This window comes from Pagrus major, chromosome 20 (genome assembly GCF_040436345.1).
Source record: "Pagrus major chromosome 20, Pma_NU_1.0".
Taxonomy (NCBI): domain Eukaryota; kingdom Metazoa; phylum Chordata; class Actinopteri; order Spariformes; family Sparidae; genus Pagrus; species Pagrus major.
Window position 1 is genome coordinate 20,257,151 of NC_133234.1, and position 25,228 is coordinate 20,282,378.

The following is a 25,228-nucleotide window of genomic DNA, read 5'->3' on the forward strand; positions in this document are numbered from 1 at the left end:
TGATTTCCTAAAGTGTTTCTGCCAGACAGATCCGTTGGTGCTAGGAGAAGTTTGAGCCTGAACACATTTTTGATTTACTTATTTATTCTTTAATTTATTCCTTCTTATTTTTGTAAGATGTATTTTTACGGCACCTACATGACTTCGAACTCGTGGTCATATTTTTTTAAAAACAAATGTACCACAGTCCAGCCATGCTCGCAGCCAATGCAAATGTCTAGCTATTATGCTCACAATTACAATGCTAACACGCTGATGGTTACCATCTTAGTTTAATGTGATAGCATGCTAACATTTGCTAAGTAGCTTAAATTATACACAAAGGTTGTGATTGATCAGAATCAGGTTTATTGCCAAGTAGGTTTTCATATACAGATATAGTGACACAAAAGAAAAAAACAAATACTGCAAAAATAGAATATAAAAATGTATTTACCATAAAAATATGTCGGACACTTTGTTTAAAAAAGAGCATACCATTGGGAATATTATTAGTTTTACAGGTGTGATTTCAAAAACCACCACCAAGTAATGGACAAATTAAAAATTTCACCTTTGAAAGTTCAACTTTTGTCAAAAAAACGCAAATGTAAACCTCATTGTTGTGCAACAGGAAAGGTTTGTGGATTATTGAAGTCTTTAGGATTCATCCTCTGGGAACCATGAATGTAAGTACAACATTTCATCGCAATTCATCAAATATTTGTTGAGATATTTCGTCTGGACCGAACGACTGAAACCACACTGCTGATGTGAGGTTTGGGGTCCAGTATGGGGGCAGAGGTCTGAGAGAATCTGGGCAAACAAACTTAGTTATTTTGTTTTCTGGCTCAGAAGCAGAAGAAAAGAAAACACTATACTATGTTACATGTCCTCTGTGTTGTGTTGGACAGGGAGAATATGAAGCTGTTCACTGTGTCCAGGTATCACTTAACACAAGTACACTGTGGAGTCCACCCAGCCCAGCCTGAACCCTGGGTAGACGGGCTCGGTGAAGGTGGTGTGGAAGCAGTGGAGGAGCGTCAGCTCACCACAGGAGACCTTGAAGAAGGACAGTTTCCCTGCTGGCCAGTCCAGAAAGACTCCCACTCTGTTGGAGACGGGCTGGGTGGCTACAGCAGTCTCCATCCCTCGGTGCCAGGTCCTGTAGCCATTGCTGTTGCAGTTTAGTCCCCAGGAGGAGTCGTTTTTGCCCAACCAGCTGTCGTGACCCTCTCCCTTCCTGGACATCCCTCTGTAGGTGACTCCTATGAAAGCTCTCCCACTCCATTCTGTCTCCCAGTAGCAGCGCCCAGTCAGTCCCTCCGTGCACAACACCTGTCTCCAGAAATCAAACCTCTCTGGGTGGTCAGGGTATGGCTGCTCGGTCCAACGCGTCGCCTTCCTGTTTCCCTCGGCCAGAGAAAGGTCTCTGTGCGCTGTGTTCGGATCCAGGGTGAGTTTTTTGGTGTCTGATGAAACAGATCGAGAATGTCAGTCAGTATCATGCTCACAGTTGTCTCGTGACTTTAGAAGAAAACAAAGGAGACGAAAGTTGCTGGTTACTCACATTTCTTCGGACCTGGTTGAATCCTGGACTCACCACACTCTTCCATTCTACAACACCAGAGAAGACCACAGTTTGTATCATTAAAGGTGCAATATGTAAGAATTGGCAACCTGTTGAGTTCATACTCCAAACAATAGGGGGCAGCATATCACCAAAGTAAGCGCTAAATGTAGCTGCTGTTAGCTAGTTAGCAGGGGTTACAGTGGGGTCAGCTCCAGGGTGCCAGGAGCTAAACCTGCCAGAAAACCACTTTGGTGTCTTTGACGTTGACGTTGTTATTTTTTGAATTATTAAGACATTTTGATACTTTCACAGTATTTATATAAGACCTGGACCTGCTTATATGTTAAAAAAAGACATGGAAATATCACTTTCTATGATAAAAGACCTTTAAATTAAAGAGATCGACATTTTACAGTTGAAAAATGAACTTTACAGAGTTTGGTGACACTTAAATATCCCTTAGGCCTTTCTCTACCGCAGTATCTTCCTATTTATAAATCTGTTGTTGTCATCATTTGAGCTCTACTTTACACCACCACTACCTGAGTTCCTCCAGGCTGCATTGTGGGTCGTCTCGCAGAGCAGACATCAGCTGCAGGCCTGAGTTTCCCGGGTGGTTGTAGCTCAGGTCGAGCTCTCTCAGACTGGATGAGTTCAAAGCGGCCGCCAGGAAAATGCAGCTTTCTTCTGTCAGTCTGCACAGGGACAAACTTCACAACAGACACCCGGACATGTCATCCAACTGATCTCCATGCATGTTTGGCACTGTACTGTATTCTGCTGTTAAATAATTCATCTGGCATGGAATTTCACTCAAGGCACTCACATGAGTATTTCCAGTTTACAGTGAAGACTCCCCAGACCGCCACAGAGCTTTCTGACTCCCACGTCCAGCAAGTCATTGTCAGAGAGGTCAAATACTTTCAGGTGGCAGGAGGCTGAGCTGATAACTGAGGTCAGGACGCCGGAGCTGTGCTCTGTAAGGCTGCAGCTCCTCAGTCTTAACAAACAGAGAAATAAAGAAATAAACCACTTGCTTGGTATCTGTAAATAAAAACCTGTATCTAAAAGAAACATGTCGAATATTAACCTGAGTGTCTCCAGTTTGCTGCTCTTCAGTCCACCAGAGAGCTGCTTTATTCCTGCATCTGTCAGGTTGTTGTTGCCCAGGTCCAGCTCTCTCAGCTGGGATAAGCTGATGCCATTCGCCAGGTTTTCACAGCAGGTCACAGTGAGATTACAGGCATTGACACTGCAGGAGGAGAGACAGTATAAGGAAGGCGAATAATCTAATAAAGAAATGTCCCCTTATGATAATCTGTTCGACTGCATGTTATGTTATCTTGCACTCACTGCATATGGCATAAAACAGGATTTAGAGCAAGACAAAGCATTGATATTTGAGGGCTAACACTTGTAGTAACAGCTTTTTGACCACTTGGGGGCAGCAGTGACACACTGTGTCACTTGTTTACACATCAAGGATGACTTTATCATTCATTTGGTGTCATGTTTCTGGCCTCTTAGAGAATATAGGTCCAATAATAACTCTATTTTAGCTCCAATTTTGGTCTCCACCAGCTCCTGAGGGACATATCGGGCTCTTGAACTGCTAAACACTCCAGTATGTTCAAAAGCTAGTCGCTAACTTATATAAAAAATATATAGATATAAGGTTTGTTGTCACAAAACACTCTGGAGGTGTCATGACTTCCCAGTCAAAAATATAAGGTTTTGTTTGAATCAATCAGCAACACTACTGAACACCCATTTAGATTGTTTTTCAGGATGTAGTTCCTCTTCAGAGTTTCCTAGATTTCTCCATACCAGTAAGAATCTGAGCATGGAAGCTGACTATCTTTAACATCAGTGCCAAAAAAATAAACTTTAAAGCACGTTATTCGAGATAAGGATGCACTTACTTTGCCGCTCGGGCGGTTTTTATTACAGGCAGCAGCCTCAGAAGTCCTTCCTCTGAGCGGGTGTAGTTGCTGAGCTCGAACACGCTCAGCTCTTCCTCTGATGTCAGCAGAACAAAGACCAGGGTGGCCCACTGGGCAGCTGAAAGTTTGGCTCTGTTAAGATGATCTGGTCGGAGGTAGTGCTGAATCTCGTCCACAAGAGAGCGGTCGTTCAGCTCATTCAGACAGTGGAAGAGATTGAGGCATCTGTCTGGAGATGGATTTGCCCTGATCTTGTTCTTTATGTGTTTAATGATCTCTGTTCTTGTGTTTTGGTTTGTTCTGTTGCTGGTCATTAGACGTTTCAACAGAGTCTGATTGGACTCCAGAGACAAGCCCAAAAGGAAGCGCAGGAAGATGTCAAAGTGTCCATTTTTGCACCGCAAAGCCTTCTCTACGGCTTCCTTGTAGAGGATGACCTCTGATGCATCCCTGAATGGGAACCGTCTCGAAGCGGATGACTTCTTGATCAAGACGTTGAAGTTGTCGTTGTGAAATCTGAGGTAGACATACAACGCAGCGAAGAATTCCTGGATGCTCAGATGCACGAAGCAGAACATCTTCTCCTTGCCGAGTATCAGCTCCTCACTGAAGATCTCCGTGTAGATTCCTGAGAACGCCTCCGTGACTTTTATACCGTTCTGGTTGAGGTCGCTCTCATAGAAGATCAAGTGGCCCTTCTCGAGCTCTTTGAAGGCCAGTTCACCCAGTGACATGAGGTTATGTCTCAAGCAGTCAATGTTTGACCCTCTTCTTCCTGGAAGCCTCTTCTCCATGTCGTCCGCATACAAGGACAAGAAGTGGATGTACATCTGAGTGAGATTCTTTGGTGTGTCTTTCCCGTCAGTCGTCGCCAACTTCTTCTCAAGAACACTCGCCGCCATCCAACAGAAGACTGGAATGTGGCACATGATGTGAAGACTCCTGCAGGATTTCACATGTTTGATTACCCTGTCTGCTAAGCTCTTGTCACTGATTTTCTTCCTGAAGTACTCGTCTTTCTGGGGGTTGTTGAACCCTCGCACCTCTGTCACAAGATCAATGTGCTCCAGAGGGATCTGACTGGAAGCCACCGGGCGAGATGTTATCCAAACAAGAGCCCAAGGAAGCAGCTTTCCCCTGATGAGGTTGGTCAGAAGCACACCAACCTTGGTTTCCTGTGTCACATCTGACATTATTTCGCTTTCGTTGAAGTCCAGAGACAGGCGGCTCTCGTCCAGACCATCCAGAATGAAGAGCATTTCCATTTTACCATTAACAAAGATTCCTGTGTCTTTTGTTTGAGGAAAGATTTCACTGAGAAGATCCACCAGACTGAGGGTTTTCTCTTTCATCAGATTCAGCTCTCGGAAAGAGAGAGGAAACACAAAGTCCAGGTTGGTGTTTTCTTTCTCCTCTGCCCAGTCTAGAGTGAATTTCTTGACGGATACGGTTTTCCCAATTCCAGCGACTCCCCGTGTGATCACAGTTCTTGTGCGGTTGTCTCGTCCCGGTTGAGGAACAAAGAGGTGATTGCAGTGGATTGATTTCTCCTGGGCCGCATGTATCCTGGATGCCATCTCAATCTGTCTCACCTCATGCTCCTGGTTGACTTCACCACTCCCTCCCTCAGTGATGTAGAGCTCTGTGTAGATCTTATTGAGGGATATCTTGTTTGCTTTTGCCACCATCCCCTCAAAAAAGTGACTGAAATCCCTCTTCAGAGCATCTTTCAGTTCCTGTTGACATTCTGCAACCCTGTCATCTGGATGTCAAAATGCAATGAAAGGTTATTTAGGTTTTATTTCTTGCTTTTATGAATCTGTCAACACGTTAAACTCCAAAATGAGGTTAAAGGTGTAATTTGTAGAATATGACCAGAATTTGAAGGTAGCTCCGAAACATAGGGAGCCAGAGTGGACACAACTGGACACCGAACGTGGACTTAACACAGCCTCCAAGACCGAACGAGGTCAGTTTGATAACAGAGGATACAGTATGGAGGTGATTTACAGCAGCTCTGAATAAGACCATGACTCCGGGGTTTTCGAAGGGTCGAAGAGTTTTTAGTTTATGTCGACTGTGTTTTACAAAGAGTAACTTCAACACAGTACATCGTTGACATAACTTCAACCCTGTTTGTTTCTTCACACTCTGTTTTAAACTAAAATTCTGGCCATATCTTCTAAATTGCTCCTTTAGGTGATGGTGATAGTGATAGTAAGTACTCACGTTGGGATTGCAGCGTCTCTGCAGTGTCACGGTTTACGTCAACGTTCGACTCTGCAAAAAAAAGGAGTGAAAGATCAGCACTCTGCTGCCCAAACCACAGTTTCAGTTATGACCACATCTTACATGTATCTACCTTGACCTGTCGAGATGATACTGATGTTTAGGTTGCCGACGTTACCAGTGATGGTGGGAGCGACCACATTGCTGCCACCCTGAGCAATGTAGCTGTGATGGATATGATGAACCAATGACTCAATAGAGGAAACAGACTCTGAGAGAAACCACAAAACTCAATTTCAGCACTTTCTTACAAAACCAACTTAAGCGAATGATCACTGGAGTAAAATTAATATAATAAAGTTGGATTAACACTTTATCATTATTATTATCAGTCTTTTAAGTTTGTTAATAATTTTTCCTTGCAATAACAACTTTTTATTCTGAATTTGACATCCTTACCTCGGGTGACCTCATCTGTTTTGTCAGCGACACTCTTTTGCTCCATATTTTCCTCATCGGCTCCTTCGCGGCTTCCATGACTTAGATTGGTACTCCTCATAAATAGTCTTTATTTGGTCCTTGGACATGAGATGAACACTTTCCTTTGCAGTTGCAGAGATTTACTTTCAGCAGATCGAATATCTGGTCATGGAAACTACATTAAAATAAGGGGAAAAAAATTATTTCAGATACATAATGACTATATTCAGTGAGGGCTAATATAAGAAAAGCTAAAGGAAATGCTTACCTACTTTAACAACGACTGATGTCCATCTGATTTAGACATCAACAGCAAACTGATCATAAGCGGAGTTGTACTTGCACAGATAAAGCAACAGTGTCTGGCTTCCTTCCTGGTTGACACTGAATAAAAACAGGAAGCTGGTGGGTTTTTCTGTCTGCACAGCTTCGCACGAAATAAAGTCTCCCTGAATAAACCGCAACTCTTGAAGCAGTTTCATTTACTAGAAAATGAACTCCAGTTTTTAAAAAAACAAACTGCAACAACATGATTTGATTAGCTTTATTGGTAAATTATACACTGATATTGTTAATATTTGGCACCAAGTAAAAGCAAGATATTAGGATTTGATAACAAAAGACAAAAACACCCAAAACCCAAAGAAGTTTTGAGAAAAATGTGTCCTCATTTAGGATATTTAGGCACAGTGGTGCTTTGAGCTAAATACTAACAACAGCATGATTTCACATGAGTATATCACAACAATGACTAAATCATGAAACATCTGAAAATGCAAAAAAGCCTTAAACACCCTTAAAACAACAGAAACTAACAGATAAACTGAGATTCCTCATGTAAAATATTTACTTCAGGTCATTAAAAAAACAGGCCGTATTTAGGCACAGTGGTGCTTTGAGCTAAATGCTAACGACAGCATGCAAACATGAAAACAGTACAATGATGTGATGTCAGATATAACGTTTTTTCAGTATTTCAACCATGTAATATCATTTTTTCAAGCAAGATATCAGGATCTCACCTGAATATATCACAACAACAATAATGGCTTAAGAAGTTTAAATCATGTAACATCAAACAATAGAAAAACAGTACAATGATGTGACATCAGAGGGTTTTGGCACCTGCTCCTTTGCCCCTGATGTCCAAAGTGTCTTTTAGTCAAAGTGTATTCTAGTGTTTGTTTTTTGTAGTGGTAGTTCTGTTAAATACTTTGTTAAATTGTAAGAAATAGTACCATCCTTTGCAATCAAATGTGTTTTTCTATCATTTCCCTTTTAATGAGTCTCTTAATAGTAGAAAGCATTATATTTGAGAAAAGTAGGCCATAAATTTTCAAGAATCTAAAAGCATGTATTATCAAACAGCTTCTGCTGAATCTAGAATTATAATATAAAGCTGCTTAAGAGATCATTGTGTCATCAGCAGTTCACTTTGCAACTTACACAGTTTTAAGTGTGTGTATCTTTTATTGTTTTAATGTTTATCATAATTTCTTGTATTATCATGAAATTTCATTCAGCAGTGCAGAGACGCCTCATAAAGAGAGGACTGAAACAAAAAGAAATGAAGCTGGAGCCAACACACGTTTTGTGTTTTTCTTTGAAAAATGACTTAAACAAAAAATCTGTTATCAAAATAGTTTCTCAAAATAGTAATTTCAACTGATCAATTCATTGTTTCATCTCCAGGTCCATGTGCCCCTTTTAACTTTGAGCACCTTCCTCTCTGAAGGTCTCTGCACAGCCCTGCTCGACGTCATCGCCAGCCTCATCAATAGGAACAACTAACAAGTTGTGCTCAACCTCATCCTCATCAATGACTCTAATGTGAGAAATATATGGGTACATCTTCTGAGTAAATGTCCCCTCATTGGTCATGATGGATGTGTTATTATCAGGATCATGAAATGACACTTTCCCATTTTTGTAGTCTTGTTCTACTCTCATCCTTTTGGGTTTTTTCTGTAGATCCTGCTGATAGCGGGTGCTGCATTCTGTGTTTCCAGGACACGGCTGCCGTGTATCGTTGACCTTCACCTTGGTCGGATGGTCAGACACAGAGGGACATGAAGATGCAGTTTTGGGGTCCACAACCACAGAGGCTACAAATCAAACAGAAAACACTGGTGAGTTTAATGACCAGAGGTGAAATCTGAATTCATTCAAAGCTTATGGGCCTGAAAACTTACTCTGTTTTATGTTGTTCAACATCTTCTCCAAGACTGTGAGCGGAAGGTTTTCCACATGCTCGGACACATTTATCCATGGTTGTGAAATTGTCTGTAGATTCCTCAAATCCGTCTGCATTCTGGATCAAATTAAAGAAATTAATTAACAGACTTTTTAAAAAGTCTCCCCAAAACTTTACTCACACACCATATATACCTTGAAAGAGTTATTGAAAAGCGCTTATTAATAATTACTGTGCAGAGAATTAATCATACACACCTTATCATTACAGCCATACAGACCTGCAAAGAAAACAAGAAATGCATTATTATTCCTCACATTACTTTTCACGAATTAGACCTGTCATGAGATCTGATATTTACCCCAGTGAACCTTTCGCCGGCCCCAAACTGTCCAATTTCTTCAATAGTGTCAGAGAGCGAGGATGTGTTTTCGATCACATCAGAGATCAAATTTAACATACGACTCTTCAGTCTCACTTCTTCTCTTAATGCATCTTGTCTGGTCTTTTCCTCTTCGTCGAGTAAGGCACGAAGCATGTTGAAGTCGTCCGTAATCTTATTCTTTGTGTTGCAGCTCTGAGTCTGTGGGTCACAGTAGAATCTGTCTTCATTTCTTGATTTATTTAAGATGTCACTCATCAAAGTCCAAATATACGTAGAAGTGCTGACAAACCTTAATGCGCTCAACTGATGAATCACACAATTGTTTGGCATTTTCCTGCATCTTTTTGATGTTCTTGGGTGGAGTCTGAAATTAAAATCCTTCTTGAATTAATAATGAAATTTTAACCAAAATCTCTTCACAATCCAACTATCTCTTACTTTAGGGTGACATTGTTTTTGTTTCTTTCTTGTTTCCCATTTTATTTCATGTAAGATAATGACCGTCCTTCTGTCTACCTCGACAATAGACGATCCCACAATGTTCCTTAATAAATGCAGAATAACAGCAACTTTAATGCTGATTGATACAATTGTCAGACCTGTGCCCCATAATCGGTAAACACTGGCTTGATGTTAAGCTTCATTCATTTACATAGTGAACATTTTTATCATAATACGACATTCAACAATGCAGTTGAACAAAGCCGGTTAAATAACTAAAACAACCTCACCTGAAACGACTCTGTGTCGTTGCTGTGTCCTCCTGATGGATCACCTTGACTTATCCCTCTGTAGCTTTCACACAAACTCTTCAGAATAAAATTAATCGGAGGGTCATCTTCCCATGTACGCTTCCTACAAAGTGCACATTCCCCACGGGTGTTTATCTCCCAGTGTTGGTGAAGGCAGGACCGACAGAAACTGTGGCCACAGTGCAGCACCACAGGGTCAGTGAAAAGATCTAAGCAAATTGTACAAGAGAGATCCTCGGGCACAGTGGGATCGACTTCTCTTGGTTCCTCTCTTGCAGAGGAGGTCCGTGGCTCCTCTCTTGCAGAGGAGGTCCCTGGTTCCTCTCTTGCAGAGGAGGTCCCTGGTTCCTCTCTTGCAGAGGAGGTCCCTGGCTCCTCTACTTGCTGTTCCATGCTTTGGTTCATTTGGTTCAGTTTGGCTGTAAATCAAATAAATAAGTTAAGTAATATTACTGCTATAATTAAGTCACAGGTTCCTCAGTGGGAATCATAATATTTGTTATACTCTACTGTATATACTCTGATTGTCTTTCTGCTTCCACATGAGGCTCAGCTACAGTTTAAGAGTTTGACACTTAAACAATAGAAATGACAGTAAAAATGTATGAAACATTTGTTTTCTCAATGCATTTTTGGTCCCTAAAAATATGTAAAGAATTAACATACTAAGACATTTACCTCGAACTTGAAGGTTTGAGGCAAGATCATTAAGAAGCATCTCAGATAAAGTAGCCACTGTCCTCGCCACAGCACCATCTTCCCCGAAAACCTGCACCAGTATATTCACAGTTTCCTCTCTGGTAGCGTTCTCCAGCTTGGACCTCGGGATGGGTCGGGATCCGTCTATCTGAATCTGGAGCAAGTACCACTGAAACTCCCTCAGCCTTTCTTCAGTCAGATCATCCAGGTGCCTTTTCAGCAATATTGGGATTGACACTGGTGTGGTCATTTTTAATTTTCAGCAGGTTCACAGGATGTCAAACTATCAATTGGAAATTAAAATCAGAATTAACTTATGGAAAAAATTAAATACATTCACATATGAAGAGCATCTTCATTGTTAAACGACCCACATTGCAAATGAAAATCTATCAACATGACTCATTTTTTTTTCAATTTTTTTAATTCAACTGTTGAATTAAAAGCATCACGATTCATCAAGAAAACGTTCTGCGAGTCAGTTGTGTCTTCACATACTTATGTACATAACTTCTTCATAGGGCTCCAGTTTCTACATGCTGCAGCTCTGCCTCTTGAACAGATGGTGGAAGCAAAGTCCACCATGTGCTGTGTCGGTGTTACTGACTTCATGAACAGTACAGGCTTTGAGTGATCACAGATTTCATGGCAGGTTATGACATCAGTTTTCTTTTCTTTTTTTCAAAACCAAAAAAATAAAGAAATACATAAACACACAGTGCCTTTAGTGAAGTAGATTATACAGATAATTCTGTATGTAACATTAGAGGATAAGTTCACAGTATTTCAAGCAGTCGTAAAACACTTGTTGGTCACTAGGTCTGGACAATATGTTGATATTATATCGTTATTGTGACATGTGACAAGACACCATCTACTACTTTGGATATTGTTATATCCTGGTATGGCAACAGTGTTTGTCTTTTCCTGGTTTTAAAGGCTGCATTACAGTAAAAAGATTTAATTTATCACTTCATTTGTGATGTTTATCTGATGGGTGCTGTAGTTCAGTTTTCCTGGCTTCATTTCAATTAGGTTTAGTTGATTTGTTGTGTGAGGGTAGAGGCTTAGCCCCAGTTCTGACCCATCAGGCCCATCAGTTTGTTTGTTGGGTTGTTTGTTTGCAATTTACTTAATAGATTTACCTTCCTTTAAAACTACAACCTGTTTGTCTTGGGTTGGACCTCACTTGAAGGGGGTCTAAAACAATAACTTTGAGTCAGACAGAGTGGAGGTCTTCCAGACAGCTGAAGCCTCATGTCAGCAGAATGTTTGAATATATTTTTGCACAAAACGAGAATAGATTTTGTCTCCCATCACTTACACTTAAACCTCTCCAATTATTTAGACATAATTTTGATGAGGGTAACCTTTTTATCTGTGTTAACGGTCCTCAAATGTTTTTACAATCAACATAAGAAGTCAAATGTTACATCTGTTGCCATGTGCAGGGGTGACTGTAACAGCATATGGGGGCAATTGTAAGTGTAACACCTAAATGAAAACACCAAGGATATAGAAATAGTTACAACAATTTAATATCTATTAAATAATTAATTCCAGTTTAAATCTAAACTTTTAAGTCTTGGTGGAAAAGTGTTGGCAGGCAGAGAGGGATCATCACTGTAGTACAAAGGGATTTAAACTGAACACAAAACACTTTTCTTTCATTGTTAGAAAATCAATCTATTCAGATGTTGTTACTAAACTGGGCATTATTTGATGGTGTACCACTCATAGCACATGACACTAGAAACAGCTCACATTTGAGAAAGATATCAAATGTTCGACAACGTTGCATTCTCCGGTCCGAGGCCACAAATGACGTCGCCTCCCCCTCGTATCAAGGCTGTCGACAACTTTGAGTTGTGACTAGCTATATGTTCTGGTTATCACATGAAAAGACTTAGACACACAGCTTAATCTCTATAGGGTCCAATGTACATGTGGACATCAGATACCACCCCCCCCCCCCCCCACACACACACACACACACACACACACACACACAGTCTGACGGGAAACTGAAGCACGTCCACATGTACAATAAAAGAGCTTTTCCATCCTATAACTCTTCATCCTCTTCATATATTCTTACAAGTCCCCCATTCACTCCAAAGGCATCACTGTAAGGCCACTGTGAACAGGAGGAATAGTCACATTAACCTGACCCTGTTGTAATGTTCATAAGGGCACCTGACTGATGGTTTTAGGAGACTTGTGTAACTGTGATGTCCTGTCATTTAAGCAAACTGCTTCAAAACTCTACCACTAGGTATGTGGATGTTGCCTTTGTTACTAACATATTGACTAAATCTAAGTCAACAAATAATTTACAAAAGGAATAATAGTTTACAATGTGAGTAGGTATCACTTTGTCACAAAGGTGATCATCTCTTTGTGATCAAAGCTCAGGTATATTTCAGCATTTTCTTGGGGAGAATCCCCCAAACCTCTGTCAGACTGTCCCACCTTCACTTTGAATGTGACCTACGCCTCTGTCACTTCACTCTTATCTACCAGCAGGTGAGCCGAACCTGAACACTAATTAAAAAAATGCTAAAAAAATATCATCAGTATCTCTTACTGCTCACCTTTATTCTTCTGGCTGCATTCCAGACATCTCAGAACTCTAAAGTTTCCCACTTTCTTCTAGGAAAAGGACAAAGAAGAGCATCCAGGTCGCACTTCTTACTACCTGGTTTCATGCAATGGACAGTGAATGACGTGTTCAACGGTCAAACTAACACATTTTACATTAGACAAATAGTACCCCACCCCAGAGTCACTCAGGCAATACCAGGAAGTTCTGATGTTGAATTTCAAAATTAAAGCCCTCTGAAATTGAAAATATTTTCCAATATTTACCTTTAATTTCAGATTGACATTGGAAGGAAACAAGCTGTTTCCACAGTTATTTAAATTCAGAATAATAGTAATCCACCTCAGAGAGTCATAAATCTGAATTCATATGGAAATATTGAAAAGAATCTTACCTGTAAGAGGGCTTTAATTTTGAAATGCCACATCAGAAGCTTCTGCTACTATCTGAGTGCAACTCTTAGGTGGAGTACTTTCATTCTGAACTGAAATTACTCTGTGGAAACAAGTAGTTTCCGTTAACGTAAATCTGAATTTGAGGGAAATATTGAAAATATTTGATTATTAAGTCAAGTATTCATCAGAAGCTCCTGATATTGTTTATTTTTACGTTGGACTACTTATTCACACAGATGAAATGCCATGGCCTCCATCTTCTAAGGCTTCAGTGTGATCAGAATAAGGCTGGTAAAATGATTTACGTAAATAATCAATGAATTCCTTGAATGCTCAATTAATTAATTAACTAATCGTTCAATTAATTCAACAATTAATTAACAGACTGACTGGCTGAATTAATGTGAAATTGCAAATTGTGCTTTTATTTTGAATTCTGTTCTTGGACTGCATTATGGTAATATGTAGTATATACAGGGGCCATAAAATACCTGGGGGCTAGTTTGACCGGGGGTTTTCTAAGTGGAGGCGGGCTTTCAATGTCGCTTCTCACGCGCGTGACACACTGCGTTGCCTCATCTACAGATTTAAATTGACAGTGAAAGAAAGTGTGCACAGGAAATAAACTGTCCCTCACCTGCTGTGTGTATTATCTTCATGCCTGAGACATTTTCTACACATACAGACATGAGACACACCTACAGTCACAAATGTTTAGCTATTAAAATTTCCTGGTGCACGTTCAGTTGTTTCACTCTCACCAGCAGCACTCGGCACAGACTCTGAGGAGCTCTAGTGGAGAGACGTGTGCACCTCTGCTTTACATCATCCCCCAAGACTTGTACCAGTTTAATAATTATGACAACAGCAATGACAGCTGACGATGGCCTACTGTAGCCGACTATTTATGATGATGGAGCTGAGCTGCCAATGGGGCAAAGGAAGGTAATTGGATTAAAAATCACAGTAAAAGTAGCACAGTATTAACAAACATGAGTCAGCTGCTTTATTAGCTGTTCTGGAGGCAGGTCGTGATCAGATGATATTGTACATTCATTGGGCATATTCCTACATTACCTATAAAATGTATCCTTATTTAGGATATTTAGGCACAGTGGTGCTTTGAGCTAAATACTAACAACAGCACGCAAACATAATCAAAATTATACATTGATCTTGTAAATAAAATGAAGTGGCATCAAATGTAACAGTTTTTCAGTACTTCTATTGTGTACATTTTTGATGCAAGATATCAGGACTTCACATGAGTATATCACAACAACTGCAAAAAAGCCTTAAACACCCTTAAAACAACAGAAACTAACCGATAAACTGAGATTCCTCATAAAATATTTACTTCAGGTCATTAAAAAAACAGGCAGTATTTTGGCACAGTGGTGATTTGAGCTAAATGCTAACGACAGCATGCAAACAACAGTACATTGATGTGGCATCAGATATAACAGTTTTTCAGTATTTCAACCATGTAATATCATTTTTTCAAGCAAGATATCAGGATTTCACCTGAATATATCACAACAACAATAATGGCTTAAGAAGTTTAAATCATGTAACATCAAACAATAGAAAAACAGTACAATGATGTGACATCAGAGGGTTTTGGCACCTGCTCCTTTGCCCCTGATGTCCAAAGTGCCCTTTTGTCAAAGTGTATTCTAGTGTTTGTTTTTTTGTAGTTGTAGTTCTGTTAAATACTTTTGTTAAATTGTAGGAAATAGTACCAGTTGTTTTGCTAGTTTGAAGAACAGATTTAACATCCTTTGCAATCAAATGTGTTTTTCTATCATTTCCTTTTTAATGAGTCTGTTAATAGTAGAAAGCATTGTATTTGAGAAAAGTAGGCCACAAATGTTCAAGAATCTGAAAGCGTGTATTATCAAACAGCTTCTGCTGAATCTAGAATTATAATATAAAGCTGCTTAAGAGATCATTGTGTCATCAGCAGTTCACTTTGCAACTTACACAGTTTTAACTGTGTGTATCTTTGGAATATCTTAATTTCTTGTATTGTCATGAAATTTCATTCAGAAGTGCAGAGATGCCTCATAAAGAGAGGACTGAAACAAAAAGAAATGAAGCTGGAGCCAACACATGTTTTGCCTTTTTGTTTGAAAAATGACTTAAACAAAAAAATCTGTTATCAAAATAGTTGTCAATTAATTTCGACTGATCAATTCATTGTTTCATCTCCAGGTCCATGTGCTCCTTTTAACTTTGAGCACCTTCCTCTCTGAAGGTCTCTGCACGGCCCTGCTAGACCTCATTGCCAGCCTCAACCTCAGACTTAGACTCAGACGACTCAGACTCAACCTCAACCTCAGCCTCAGCCTCAGCCTTAGCAAAATGGATTCCAAAGTAATCCAAAGGAGGCATAAAATCAAAAGGAATAGGCTCGAATTGAAGTGGATGGGTCTGGGTGGATGTGTAATCATTGCAAAATGAAAATGGTATTGGTATTAATTCGTAGTCTTGTTCTACTCTCATCCTTTTGGGACTTTTCTGTAGATCCTGCTGATAGCGGGTGCTGCATTCTGTGTTTCCAGGACACAGCTGCCGTGTATCATTGACCTTCACCTTGGTCGGATGGTCAGACACAGAGGGACATGAAGATGCAGTTTCAGGGTCCAGAACCACAGAGGCTACAAATCAAACAGAAAACACTTCACTGGTGAGTTTAATGACCAAAGGTGAAATCTGAATTCATTCAAAGCTTATGGGCCTGAAAACTTACTCCGTTTTCTGTCGTTCAACATTTTCTCCAAGACTGTGAGCGGAAGGTTTTCCACATGCTCGGACACATTTACCTGTGCTTGTGAAATTGCCCGTAGCTTCCTCAAAGCCCTCTCCATTCTGGATCAAATTAAAGAAATTAATTAACAGGTTTGTCTTTTTGAAAAGTCTCCCCTAAAACTTTACTCACACACCATATATACCTTGAAAGAGTTATCGAAAAGCGCTTATTGCTGTGCAGAGATCCCTTCCTAACGCAATTACAAAGCAAAGGCTCACTGATCGCTGAACCATTTGTGTAATCTGTTTATTTGACCGTGTGCATTTATATGCGTGTGCATGTGTGTGTGTTGGGGGAGAGAGCCCAGCCTCTGACTAAACTCGGTCTCTCTCCTGTTTGCTCTTGTGTTTGTAGGTGTTTGAAGTCAACTCATAAAGCCCCAGGATGAGCAGGATTTCTCAGCTGAAACATTAACTCCCACAGACAGAAAGAATTGAGTATCTCAGCATCTTGTTCGCAAGTGACAGGAAATGGGGTGTCAGGTGGCCTGAGGAAGGGTCTCTTCATGGCCAGTATGGACAGGAGAAGGGATCACAGTGACCAATAACTCTTTCAATTTACATATTGGCATGCAGGAACTGTTTCATGACAGAACAAAATCTGAATTTTATCAAAAGGCAAGGGCTCATAAACACAAGAAAACATCATTAATCATACACACCTTTTAATTATAGTCCCACAGGTCTGCAAAGAAAACAAGAAATGCATTATTATTCCTCACATTACTTTTCATGAATTAGACCTGTCATGAGATCTGATATTTACCGATATGAACCTTTCGCCGGCCCCAAACTTTCCAATTTCTTTAACGGTGTCAGAGAGCGAGAATGTGTTTTTGGTCGTATCATGGATCAAATGTATCATACGAATCTTCAGTCTCGCTTCTTCCCTTAATGCATCTCGTCTGGTCTTTTCCTCTTTGTCCAGTAAGGCACGAAGCATGTTGAAGTCGTCCGTAATCTTATTCTCTGTGTTGCAGCTCTGAGTCTGTGGGTCACAGTAGAAACTGGTCATCCTCTTAATTTCTTAATGTGTTTAAGATGTCACTCATCAAAGTCCAAATATACGTAGAAGTGCTGACAAACCTTAATACGCTCAATTGATGAATCACACAATTGTTTGACTTTTTCCTGCTTCTCTTTGATGTTCTTGAGTCGAGTCTGAAATTAAAATCCCTCTTGAATTAATAATGACATTTTTTTTTTTTTAAAACATGTCTTTATTAGAGTTTTGCATTAAAACACATCATTATAACAACCATGTAGACATATAACAACATCCACTCAACAAAACATATAATAATAATGAAATTTTAACCAATATCTCTTCACAATCCAACTATCTCTTACTTTAGTGTGACATTGTTTTTGTTTCTTTCTTGTTTCCCATGTTATTTTATGTAAGATAATGACTGCTGTTCACCAATGTGCTGCCTGCTGCAAGAAATAAAGCGCAAATACCATCGTCCTACTGTCTACCTCGACAATAGACGATCCCACAATGTTTCTAAATAAATGCAGAATTACAGCAACTTTAATGCTGATTGATACAATTGTCAATCCTGTGCCCCATAATCGGTAAACACTGGCTTGATGGTAAGCTTAATTCATTTACACAGTGAAATATTTTTGATCATAATACGACATTCAACAATGCAGTTGAACAAAGTTGCTTAAATAACTAAAACAACCTCACCTGAAACGACTCTGTGTCGTTGCTGTGTCCTCCTGATGGCTCACCTTGACTTCTCCCTCTGTAGCTTTCACACCAACTCTTCAGACTAAAATTAATCGGAGGGTCACCTTCAGGTATAAACTGCTTACAGAGTGAGCATTCCCTAACGATGTTCTTCTCCCAGTCTTCCTGAACGCAGGTCCGACAGAAACTGTGGCCACAGTGCAGCACCACAGGGTCAGTGAAAAGACTCAAGCAAATTGAACAAGAGAGATCCTGGGGCACAGTGGGATCGACTTCTCTTGGTTCCTCTCTTGCAGAGGAGGTCCCTGGTTCATCTACTTGCTGTTCCATGCTTTGGTTCGTTTGGTCCATTTTGGCTGTAAATCAAATAAATAAGTTAAGTAATATTACTGCTATAATTAAGTCACAGGTTCCTCAGTGGGAATCATAATATTTGTTATACTCTACTGTATATACACTGATTGTCTTTCTGCTTCCACATGAGGCTCAGCTACAGTTTGACACTTAATCAGACACAGATTGTCATAACATCTCAATAAAAATGACAGTAAAAATGTATAAAACATTTGTTTTCTCAACGTATTTTTTGTCCATTTTGTACATTTTACCTCGAACTAGCTTTGAGGCAAGGTCATTAAGATTCATCCGAAAGAAAGTATCCACTGTCCTCGCCACAGCACCATCTTCCCCGAAAACCTCCACCAGTATATTCACAGTTGCCTCTCTGGTAGCGTTCTCCAGCCTGGACCTCAGGATGGGTCGGGATCCGTCTACCTGAATCTGGACCAAGTGCCACTGAAATTCCCTCAGCCTTTCTTCAGTCAGATCATCCAGGTATTCTTTCAGCAATTTTGGGATTGACACTGGTGTGGTCATTTTTAATTTTCAGCAGGTTCACAGGATGTCAAACTATCAATTAGAAATTAAAATCAGAATTAATTTATGGAAAAATGAAATACATAAATATCTATAGTACAGCAAGAGCATCTTCATTTTTAAATAACCCACATTGCAAATGAAAATCTATCAACATGACTCAGACAGAAATGTCCACAGACGAGGGAATGTTTTAAAAGTCTACTCACGTGATGTTTACTCTTGTTCACCAACTTCTTTCCTCACTCTCTGACACTCATGCTGAAGTTATAGCGACAGGTGATCAAATGAAACACACTGGTACCTTGAACAGAGTTGGAAACGTTTTGGATAATGTAAGTACACAACTCAGTCTAGTCGTCTTTACACATTTTAATGCAGAAATGTTAAATTATGCATCTTTAACACAGTTCTATTCTAGAGGAAACATAGGTTTTTGGTGGAAAAAATATTTGGATATTGTGTCAAGTTTTACATACTGTTAAATTAAAAGCATCACAGTTCATCAAAAAAATGTTTTGGGATTCAGTTTTGTCTTTACATACTTATGTAAAGACAAAAAGATAAAAATTCAAAATGAACTCCAAAAACGAATCAGTGCTAATGATTTCTCATTAGCGTGGGATCTGTCATTTAAAGCACCAGTACAGTACATAACTTCTTCATAGGGCTCCAGTTTCTACATGCTGCAGCTCTGCCTCTTGAACAGATGGTGGAAGCAAAGTCCACCATGTGCTGTGTCGGTGTTACTGACTTCATGAACAGTACAGGCTTTGAGTGATCACAGATTTCATGGCAGGTTATGACACCAGTTTTGTTTTTTTTCCCCAAAAATAAACAAATACATAAACACACAGTGCCTTTAGTTAAGTAGATTATACAGATAATTCTGTATGTAACATTAGAGGTTACATACATACGGAATAAGCCGCTAATAAAGAAAAAGATGAATCAATCAAATAGACGTATACCCAAATTTATCCGGTATAATACCCAAAGGCTTATACCGCAGGATCAGTTGCTATATCGATGCCCAAAGGCTAATGCGCTGGATCAACACTTTCTTATCACAATAAGCTAGTTAAACAGTAAACAGTAAAATTACCATGTGTCAGAAAATATCCCAATGTCTATGCCAGTCATCTTTTTTCTTTATTAGTGGCTTATTCCGGTCATTCAAAGTTCAGTGAACATGATACATAATATGCCACAATGTTCCGTGACGTAGATGTTATATGAAGTAATGCATTATTGTGTTCTCCTAAGAAAGAAAACCTGTCAGTAAGTATTGTTTGGTTGGTTGGTTTAAAGTTTCTGCTATCGATTAGTCAACGGTACCATCCAACAGTCTTTCAATGGCATAACAGTCTCAAGCGGCACATACCGTCATGTGTCGGTGGCATAACAGCTGCATACCACTCCAAGGACTGGTATACCAGCGGTATAACAGTGGCATACCACTCCAAGGATCGGTATACCAGCGGCATACCACTCCAAGGATCGGTATACCAGGGGCATAACAACAGCATACCAATCAAAAGATTGGTATACCAAAGGCATAACAGTGGCATACCACTCCAAGGATCGTTATACCAGCTGCATACCACTACAAGGACTGGTATACCACAGGTGTAGTGCCGAGAAGAGACTGCTTGCCGAAAAACGACTGCCCCCGACGGGAACGCGTATCAGTTCAGAGGAAGTGGGCGTAGGTCTACTACGGGTCAGCTGGCAGACGCAGCACCGAGAGAAATGTTTTTTTTACTGTGCAGTCCTGTAGCCCAAGTGAAGAGGCTACGGAAAAAGAACGGCGCAGATAAAAAAAAGTAACCTGATGTTTCCATAATGTAGGCTAGTTGTCAACAATTGATGAGGGTAGATGCTTTACCTTGCCACTTTTATTGTTGTTGTTGTTGTTGTTGTTATCGTTGTTGCAATGTGATTTTACACCGCTTTGATCTATAAATAAAGTCATAATTCAATATCCCTGTTTCAGTGATTTTATAACGAGGATTAGGAAATCAATGCAGAAAAGAATGCAGGAGTGTTTCCACGTCACATTAGATAGCAATCATATAACACATACTGAGAAATTAGTAAGTGCTATCAGAGGTGGGTAATAATGATTTACATTTACTACATTACATTTATTTAAGTAACTTTTTGGATAACTTGTACTTTTAAGAGCATAATTATGAATACAATAATGCAGTATATATAGAACTGTAGGATAACTGTAACGGATTGCCTTTACATTCTGCATAACATTCTCTGTGTTTGCCAGGTGCATGTACAGTGAATTTGGTCAATATCACTGTGTCACTGTGCAGTCACTTTTCGGCAGCGCCTGCCGAAAAGTGACTGCACCCTGTAACTCTGGATTGGGAGGGGTTACATTCTCTGTCTTTTCAGCATTAATAGTAGAGGAAACCAGGTGCATGTAAAGTGAATTTGGTCAATATCACTCCTTGCAATAAGGACTTACAGGGTGCAGTCACTTTTTGGCAGGGCCTGCCGAAAAGTGACTGCACCCTGTAGCTCTGGATTGGGAGGGGTTACATTCTCTGTCTTTTCAGCATTAATAGTAGAGGAAACCAGGTGCATGTACAGTGAATTTGGTCAATATCACTCCTTGCAATCCAGAGTTACAGGGTGCAGTCACTTTTCGGCAGGGCCTGCCGAAAAGTGACTGCACCCTGTAACTCTGGATTGGGAGGGGTTACATTCTCTGTCTTTTCAGCATTAATAGTAGAGGAAACCAGGTGCATGTACAGTGAATTTGGTCAATATCACTCCTTGCAATAAGGACTTACAGGGTGCAGTCCCTTTTCGGCAGGACTTGCCGAAAAGTGACTGCACCCTGTAACTCTGGATTGGGAGGGGTTACATTCTCTGTCTTTTCAGCATTAATAGTAGAGGAAACCAGGTGCATGTACAGTGAATTTGGTCAATATCACTCCTTGCAATAAGGACTTACAGGGTGCAGTCACTTTTCGGCAGGACCTGCCGAAAAGTGACTGCACCCTGTAACTCTGGATTGGGAGGGGTTACATCCTCTGTCTTTTCAGCATTACTAGTAGAGGAAACCAGGTGCATGTACAGTGAATTTGGTCAATATCACTCCTTGCAATAAGGACTTACAGGGTGCAGTCACTTTTCGGCAGGACCTGCCGAAAAGTGACTGCACCCTGTAACTCTGGATTGGGAGGGGTTACATCCTCTGTCTTTTCAGCATTACTAGTAGAGGAAACCAGGTGCATGTACAGTGAATTTGGTCAATATCACTCCTTGCAATAAGGACTTACAGGGTGCAGTCACTTTTCGGCAGGTCCTGCCGAAAAGTGACTGCACCCTGTAACTCTGGATTTTCTGGACTTTCAAGAGATTGTGCCTAAAAACCACACAAACATGGAAGAGGTGGCCGCATTCGTGCAAGCAGAAGAGTTGACTTTATTCTCGACTTTTCGACTTTATTCTCAACATTTCGACTTTTTTTCTTGTAGTGCATAATGAAAAAAAACCTTCCTCCTCTCATTTCCCCCTCATCCCTGGCTCTAATACCCGTAGAGCTGAACCTGAACACTAATCATAACAAAGCAACAGAACAACTGGCAAACAAATATTAGTTAATGTTAAACTGCTAATAATGCTAAAAATATCATCAGTATCTCTTGCTTCTCACCTTTATTCTTTACCTGCATTCAAGACATCTCGGAAGTCGAATATTTCCCACTTTTTACTAGAAAAAGGACAACGGAAGAGCATCCGAAGTTGTATTTCCTACTTGTTAGCTAGCTAGCTAACAACAACTTCTTCTTCTTCTTCTTCTTCTTCTTCTTCTTCTTCTTCTTCTTCTTCTTCTTCTTCTTCTTCTTCTTCTTCTTCTTCTTCTTCTTCTTCTTCTTCTCCTTCTTCTTCTTCGCTGGATCGCAAACCAACGTGTAGAGGTGCATACCGCCACCTACTGTACCGGAGTGTGTAGCCTCAGGGCTTCATGTATCTCATGTCACATTCTACATGTAAATGTTGATAATAATAGTACATTAGTACAGTATATATATTTAAATATATATTATATCTTACAATTTAAACCTGTATCTTTCAGAAAAATAATGAGAGCCTTGTAACATTGCCTCATTTTGTCACTCATCCCTAAAATCCTTTCCAAACTCCATCTCCGCCCTAGTTCATATATCATAATTGCTACATTTCATGACAACATTTGCAGCAACCTTACAAACATCACACTTATCCGACACACACTTTGCCATTAAGTAAAGACTTGATTTTAATCCTGTATGTCCGAGTCTTAGCCTTGAAATAATCACTTCCTCTCCTCTGCACTTCCCTTTGAAATCCTTCAAGTTAATTGATTTCTGAATGGTGTAGTAGTGTCTTCCCTTTTCATCTGAATCCCACTTCTGCCACAAATCCCTCACTGCCTTCCTCATTAATGATTTGGCCTCACCTTTACCAAAGGGGACTGTCATTATATCATCATTTAATTTCAATGCTCTTTTACACTGGATCAGGAAACGATTAAAATGAGGACGTTTCACTGTGCTGTACTAAAACTGAGTACTGATTTAAAGGAACAGTTCACACCAAAATGAAAATTCATTCATAATCTACTCACCCCCATGCCGATCAGAGTCAGATGAAGTTTCGTAGTCCAAAAAATATTTCTGGAGCTTCACAGCAAAACAGCAGTGAGGCATTCTCCTGAACAACTGAAGTAGATGGGGACTTGAGTTAAAATGTAAAAAACAACCCAAAAAAATCATGAAATAGCTCCATGCAGTTCACCCGAGTCTCTGGAAGCCCCAAGATCCCAAAGTGATTTGAAAAAGCTGAAGTCTTCACTGTAGCTGGTAGGCTAAAAGCGTTAGCACAAGCTCGACTGCATGTTTTAAAAACAAGTCCTCATCATTTGCTGTGAAGCTCCAGAAATGTTTTGTGGACTATGAAACTTTACTTGACTTTTCATTGCCATGGGGTGAGTAGATATTGATAAAATTTTCATTTTTGGGTGAACTGTTCCTTTAAGACAGATGTTTTTTGTTTTTTTTCTTCAAATGTGAACCTTTCCTTTAATGTTTCAATTTGTCTCATTTATAATATTTCTAGGCAGATTTGAGGTGGCAGTTCGGGTTTGTTTGGAGTATCTTGCTGTACAGAATTATTATTATCTTTATTATTATTAGTTACAATAATCCTTAACTGAATTTAAAAAAGGGTGTTTTTTGGTTATGACACTTTATTATAATGTTATGAATATTATATTCTGACAGACATGAAACTTGATATAACCTTAAAATAGTATTTATTAAATTACACTTATAGATTAGAATTCAGTTCCTTAAATAAATAAATCTATATGGTATGATAATCTTCAATTTTCATACCATGGTATACCTTCAAAGCGGTATATCGCTGCAACCGTAAATTGGAGTAGTATGATAATATAATATAATGACTTAAGACTCCAAGTGGAGTATTCAGGAGCATCTCTGTGCAACCAGAGCATGACAGAGAGATGATGACTTTCTAATGACTATGTTGAGTAAACAATAAAAGTATTGAGAGAAGACTCCAAACTTTAAATGACTAAACTCTTTAATCATCAAGAACAGGAGCTGAGCACATGTCACCTCTGATTATCACTGTGATGTTCAAAAAACGTACCATTATTTATTCATCTTGGCCAAGCTGACTGAGCCCACTGGCATTTCATCAGCAACACCCAGCTTTTCACCCAAAAGGCTGCACACACTGACACCCGGGTGCTGTCCAACACGACCGTCGACTACTGACTTCCTGAGCAGTCGGGGGTCAGAGGCTGATTGCTCCGGGGCGTCACGACGGTATCTGTTGAGGGAGGAAGGAGTGTTGCTCATTCACTTCCCCCAGTCAGATTATTTCTCCGAAGCGGTGGTGAACAGGAGTGTCATGACTCAGCTCTTGGCTGCGTCCACTCTCTCAGTTGTGATGATGTAACAGATGGCATATCCACCCTCATTAGTCACAACAAAAGGAAAAGTCATGACTAAATGTAACGCAGCTACTGAAGCTCTTTTTGCAAAATTGGTCTATTCTGGATACAAACAGAGCTTCAGTCAGCCACGGGAGTCTGCTACAAACTGCAGTGTGATATTTTGGCTGTGCAGATCGTACCACAGGACTGATTTAGCTCCAAGAGGGCATGTAAGCCCGCATGGGTGTATGGATGCAAGCTTCAACTGGCCCCCGTACAGAAAGACAAGAATGATGAACCAGGAGAGACTGTGTGACCATCATAGTCATCAGCTTTTTTGCTAATTAGTGTTTTCTCTGAGGGCGTGTGGAGAACATCCACATCCTCTTGCCTTTTTTCAAAAGTGCTGATTGTGTTTTTCACAGCAGGGTGGCATAAGAACACCAAGTGATGACAACCTTAGTGATGCCTCCTTCATGTTACATTTCTGCTGCAAAATCAGGAGTGAGGTTGTCATGCAGGGGCTGGATTTCTTTCTCGTGTCACTGTAGCGTCTGAGTCAGCTGGTGGCAGTGTTGTACAAAGTATCCAAAAGTCATACTTGAGTGGAAGTGAAGATAGGGTGTATAAGTGAAAG

At 40.0% G+C, this 25,228-nt stretch overlaps 3 protein-coding genes across 3 annotated transcripts; all 3 read right to left on the reverse strand.

Moving 5' to 3' along the window:
• Positions 1–325: 325 nt before the first annotated feature.
• LOC141015128 (NACHT, LRR and PYD domains-containing protein 3-like) lies at positions 326–6,527 on the reverse strand. The gene is made up of 10 exons (XM_073489059.1): positions 6,477–6,527; positions 6,184–6,379; positions 5,858–5,995; positions 5,725–5,775; positions 3,475–5,257; positions 2,643–2,804; positions 2,379–2,552; positions 2,095–2,262; positions 1,550–1,596; positions 326–1,451 (listed from the first exon to the last, which is right to left on the reverse strand). Exons 2-10 carry the CDS (start codon positions 6,281–6,283, stop codon positions 931–933), a joined length of 3,144 nt encoding a protein of 1,047 aa, XP_073345160.1. The 5' UTR covers positions 6,284–6,379; positions 6,477–6,527; the 3' UTR covers positions 326–930.
• A 1,367-nt stretch (positions 6,528–7,894) lies between these two features.
• LOC141015130 (uncharacterized) lies at positions 7,895–9,637 on the reverse strand. Its single transcript, XM_073489061.1, has 6 exons — positions 9,515–9,637; positions 9,073–9,147; positions 8,760–8,981; positions 8,656–8,678; positions 8,397–8,515; positions 7,895–8,309 (listed from the first exon to the last, which is right to left on the reverse strand). Exons 2-6 carry the CDS (start codon positions 9,121–9,123, stop codon positions 7,912–7,914), a joined length of 813 nt encoding a protein of 270 aa, XP_073345162.1. The 5' UTR covers positions 9,124–9,147; positions 9,515–9,637; the 3' UTR covers positions 7,895–7,911.
• A 4,585-nt stretch (positions 9,638–14,222) lies between these two features.
• On the reverse strand, positions 14,223–22,452 carry LOC141015129 (E3 ubiquitin-protein ligase TRIM35-like). Its single transcript, XM_073489060.1, has 9 exons — positions 22,300–22,452; positions 18,827–18,921; positions 18,350–18,650; positions 17,739–18,097; positions 17,129–17,203; positions 16,809–17,030; positions 16,705–16,727; positions 15,984–16,102; positions 14,223–15,891 (listed from the first exon to the last, which is right to left on the reverse strand). The coding sequence occupies exons 3-9, from the start codon at positions 18,615–18,617 to the stop codon at positions 15,506–15,508; spliced, it is 1,452 nt and encodes a 483-aa protein (XP_073345161.1). The 5' UTR covers positions 18,618–18,650; positions 18,827–18,921; positions 22,300–22,452; the 3' UTR covers positions 14,223–15,505.
• Positions 22,453–25,228: the final 2,776 nt, after the last annotated feature.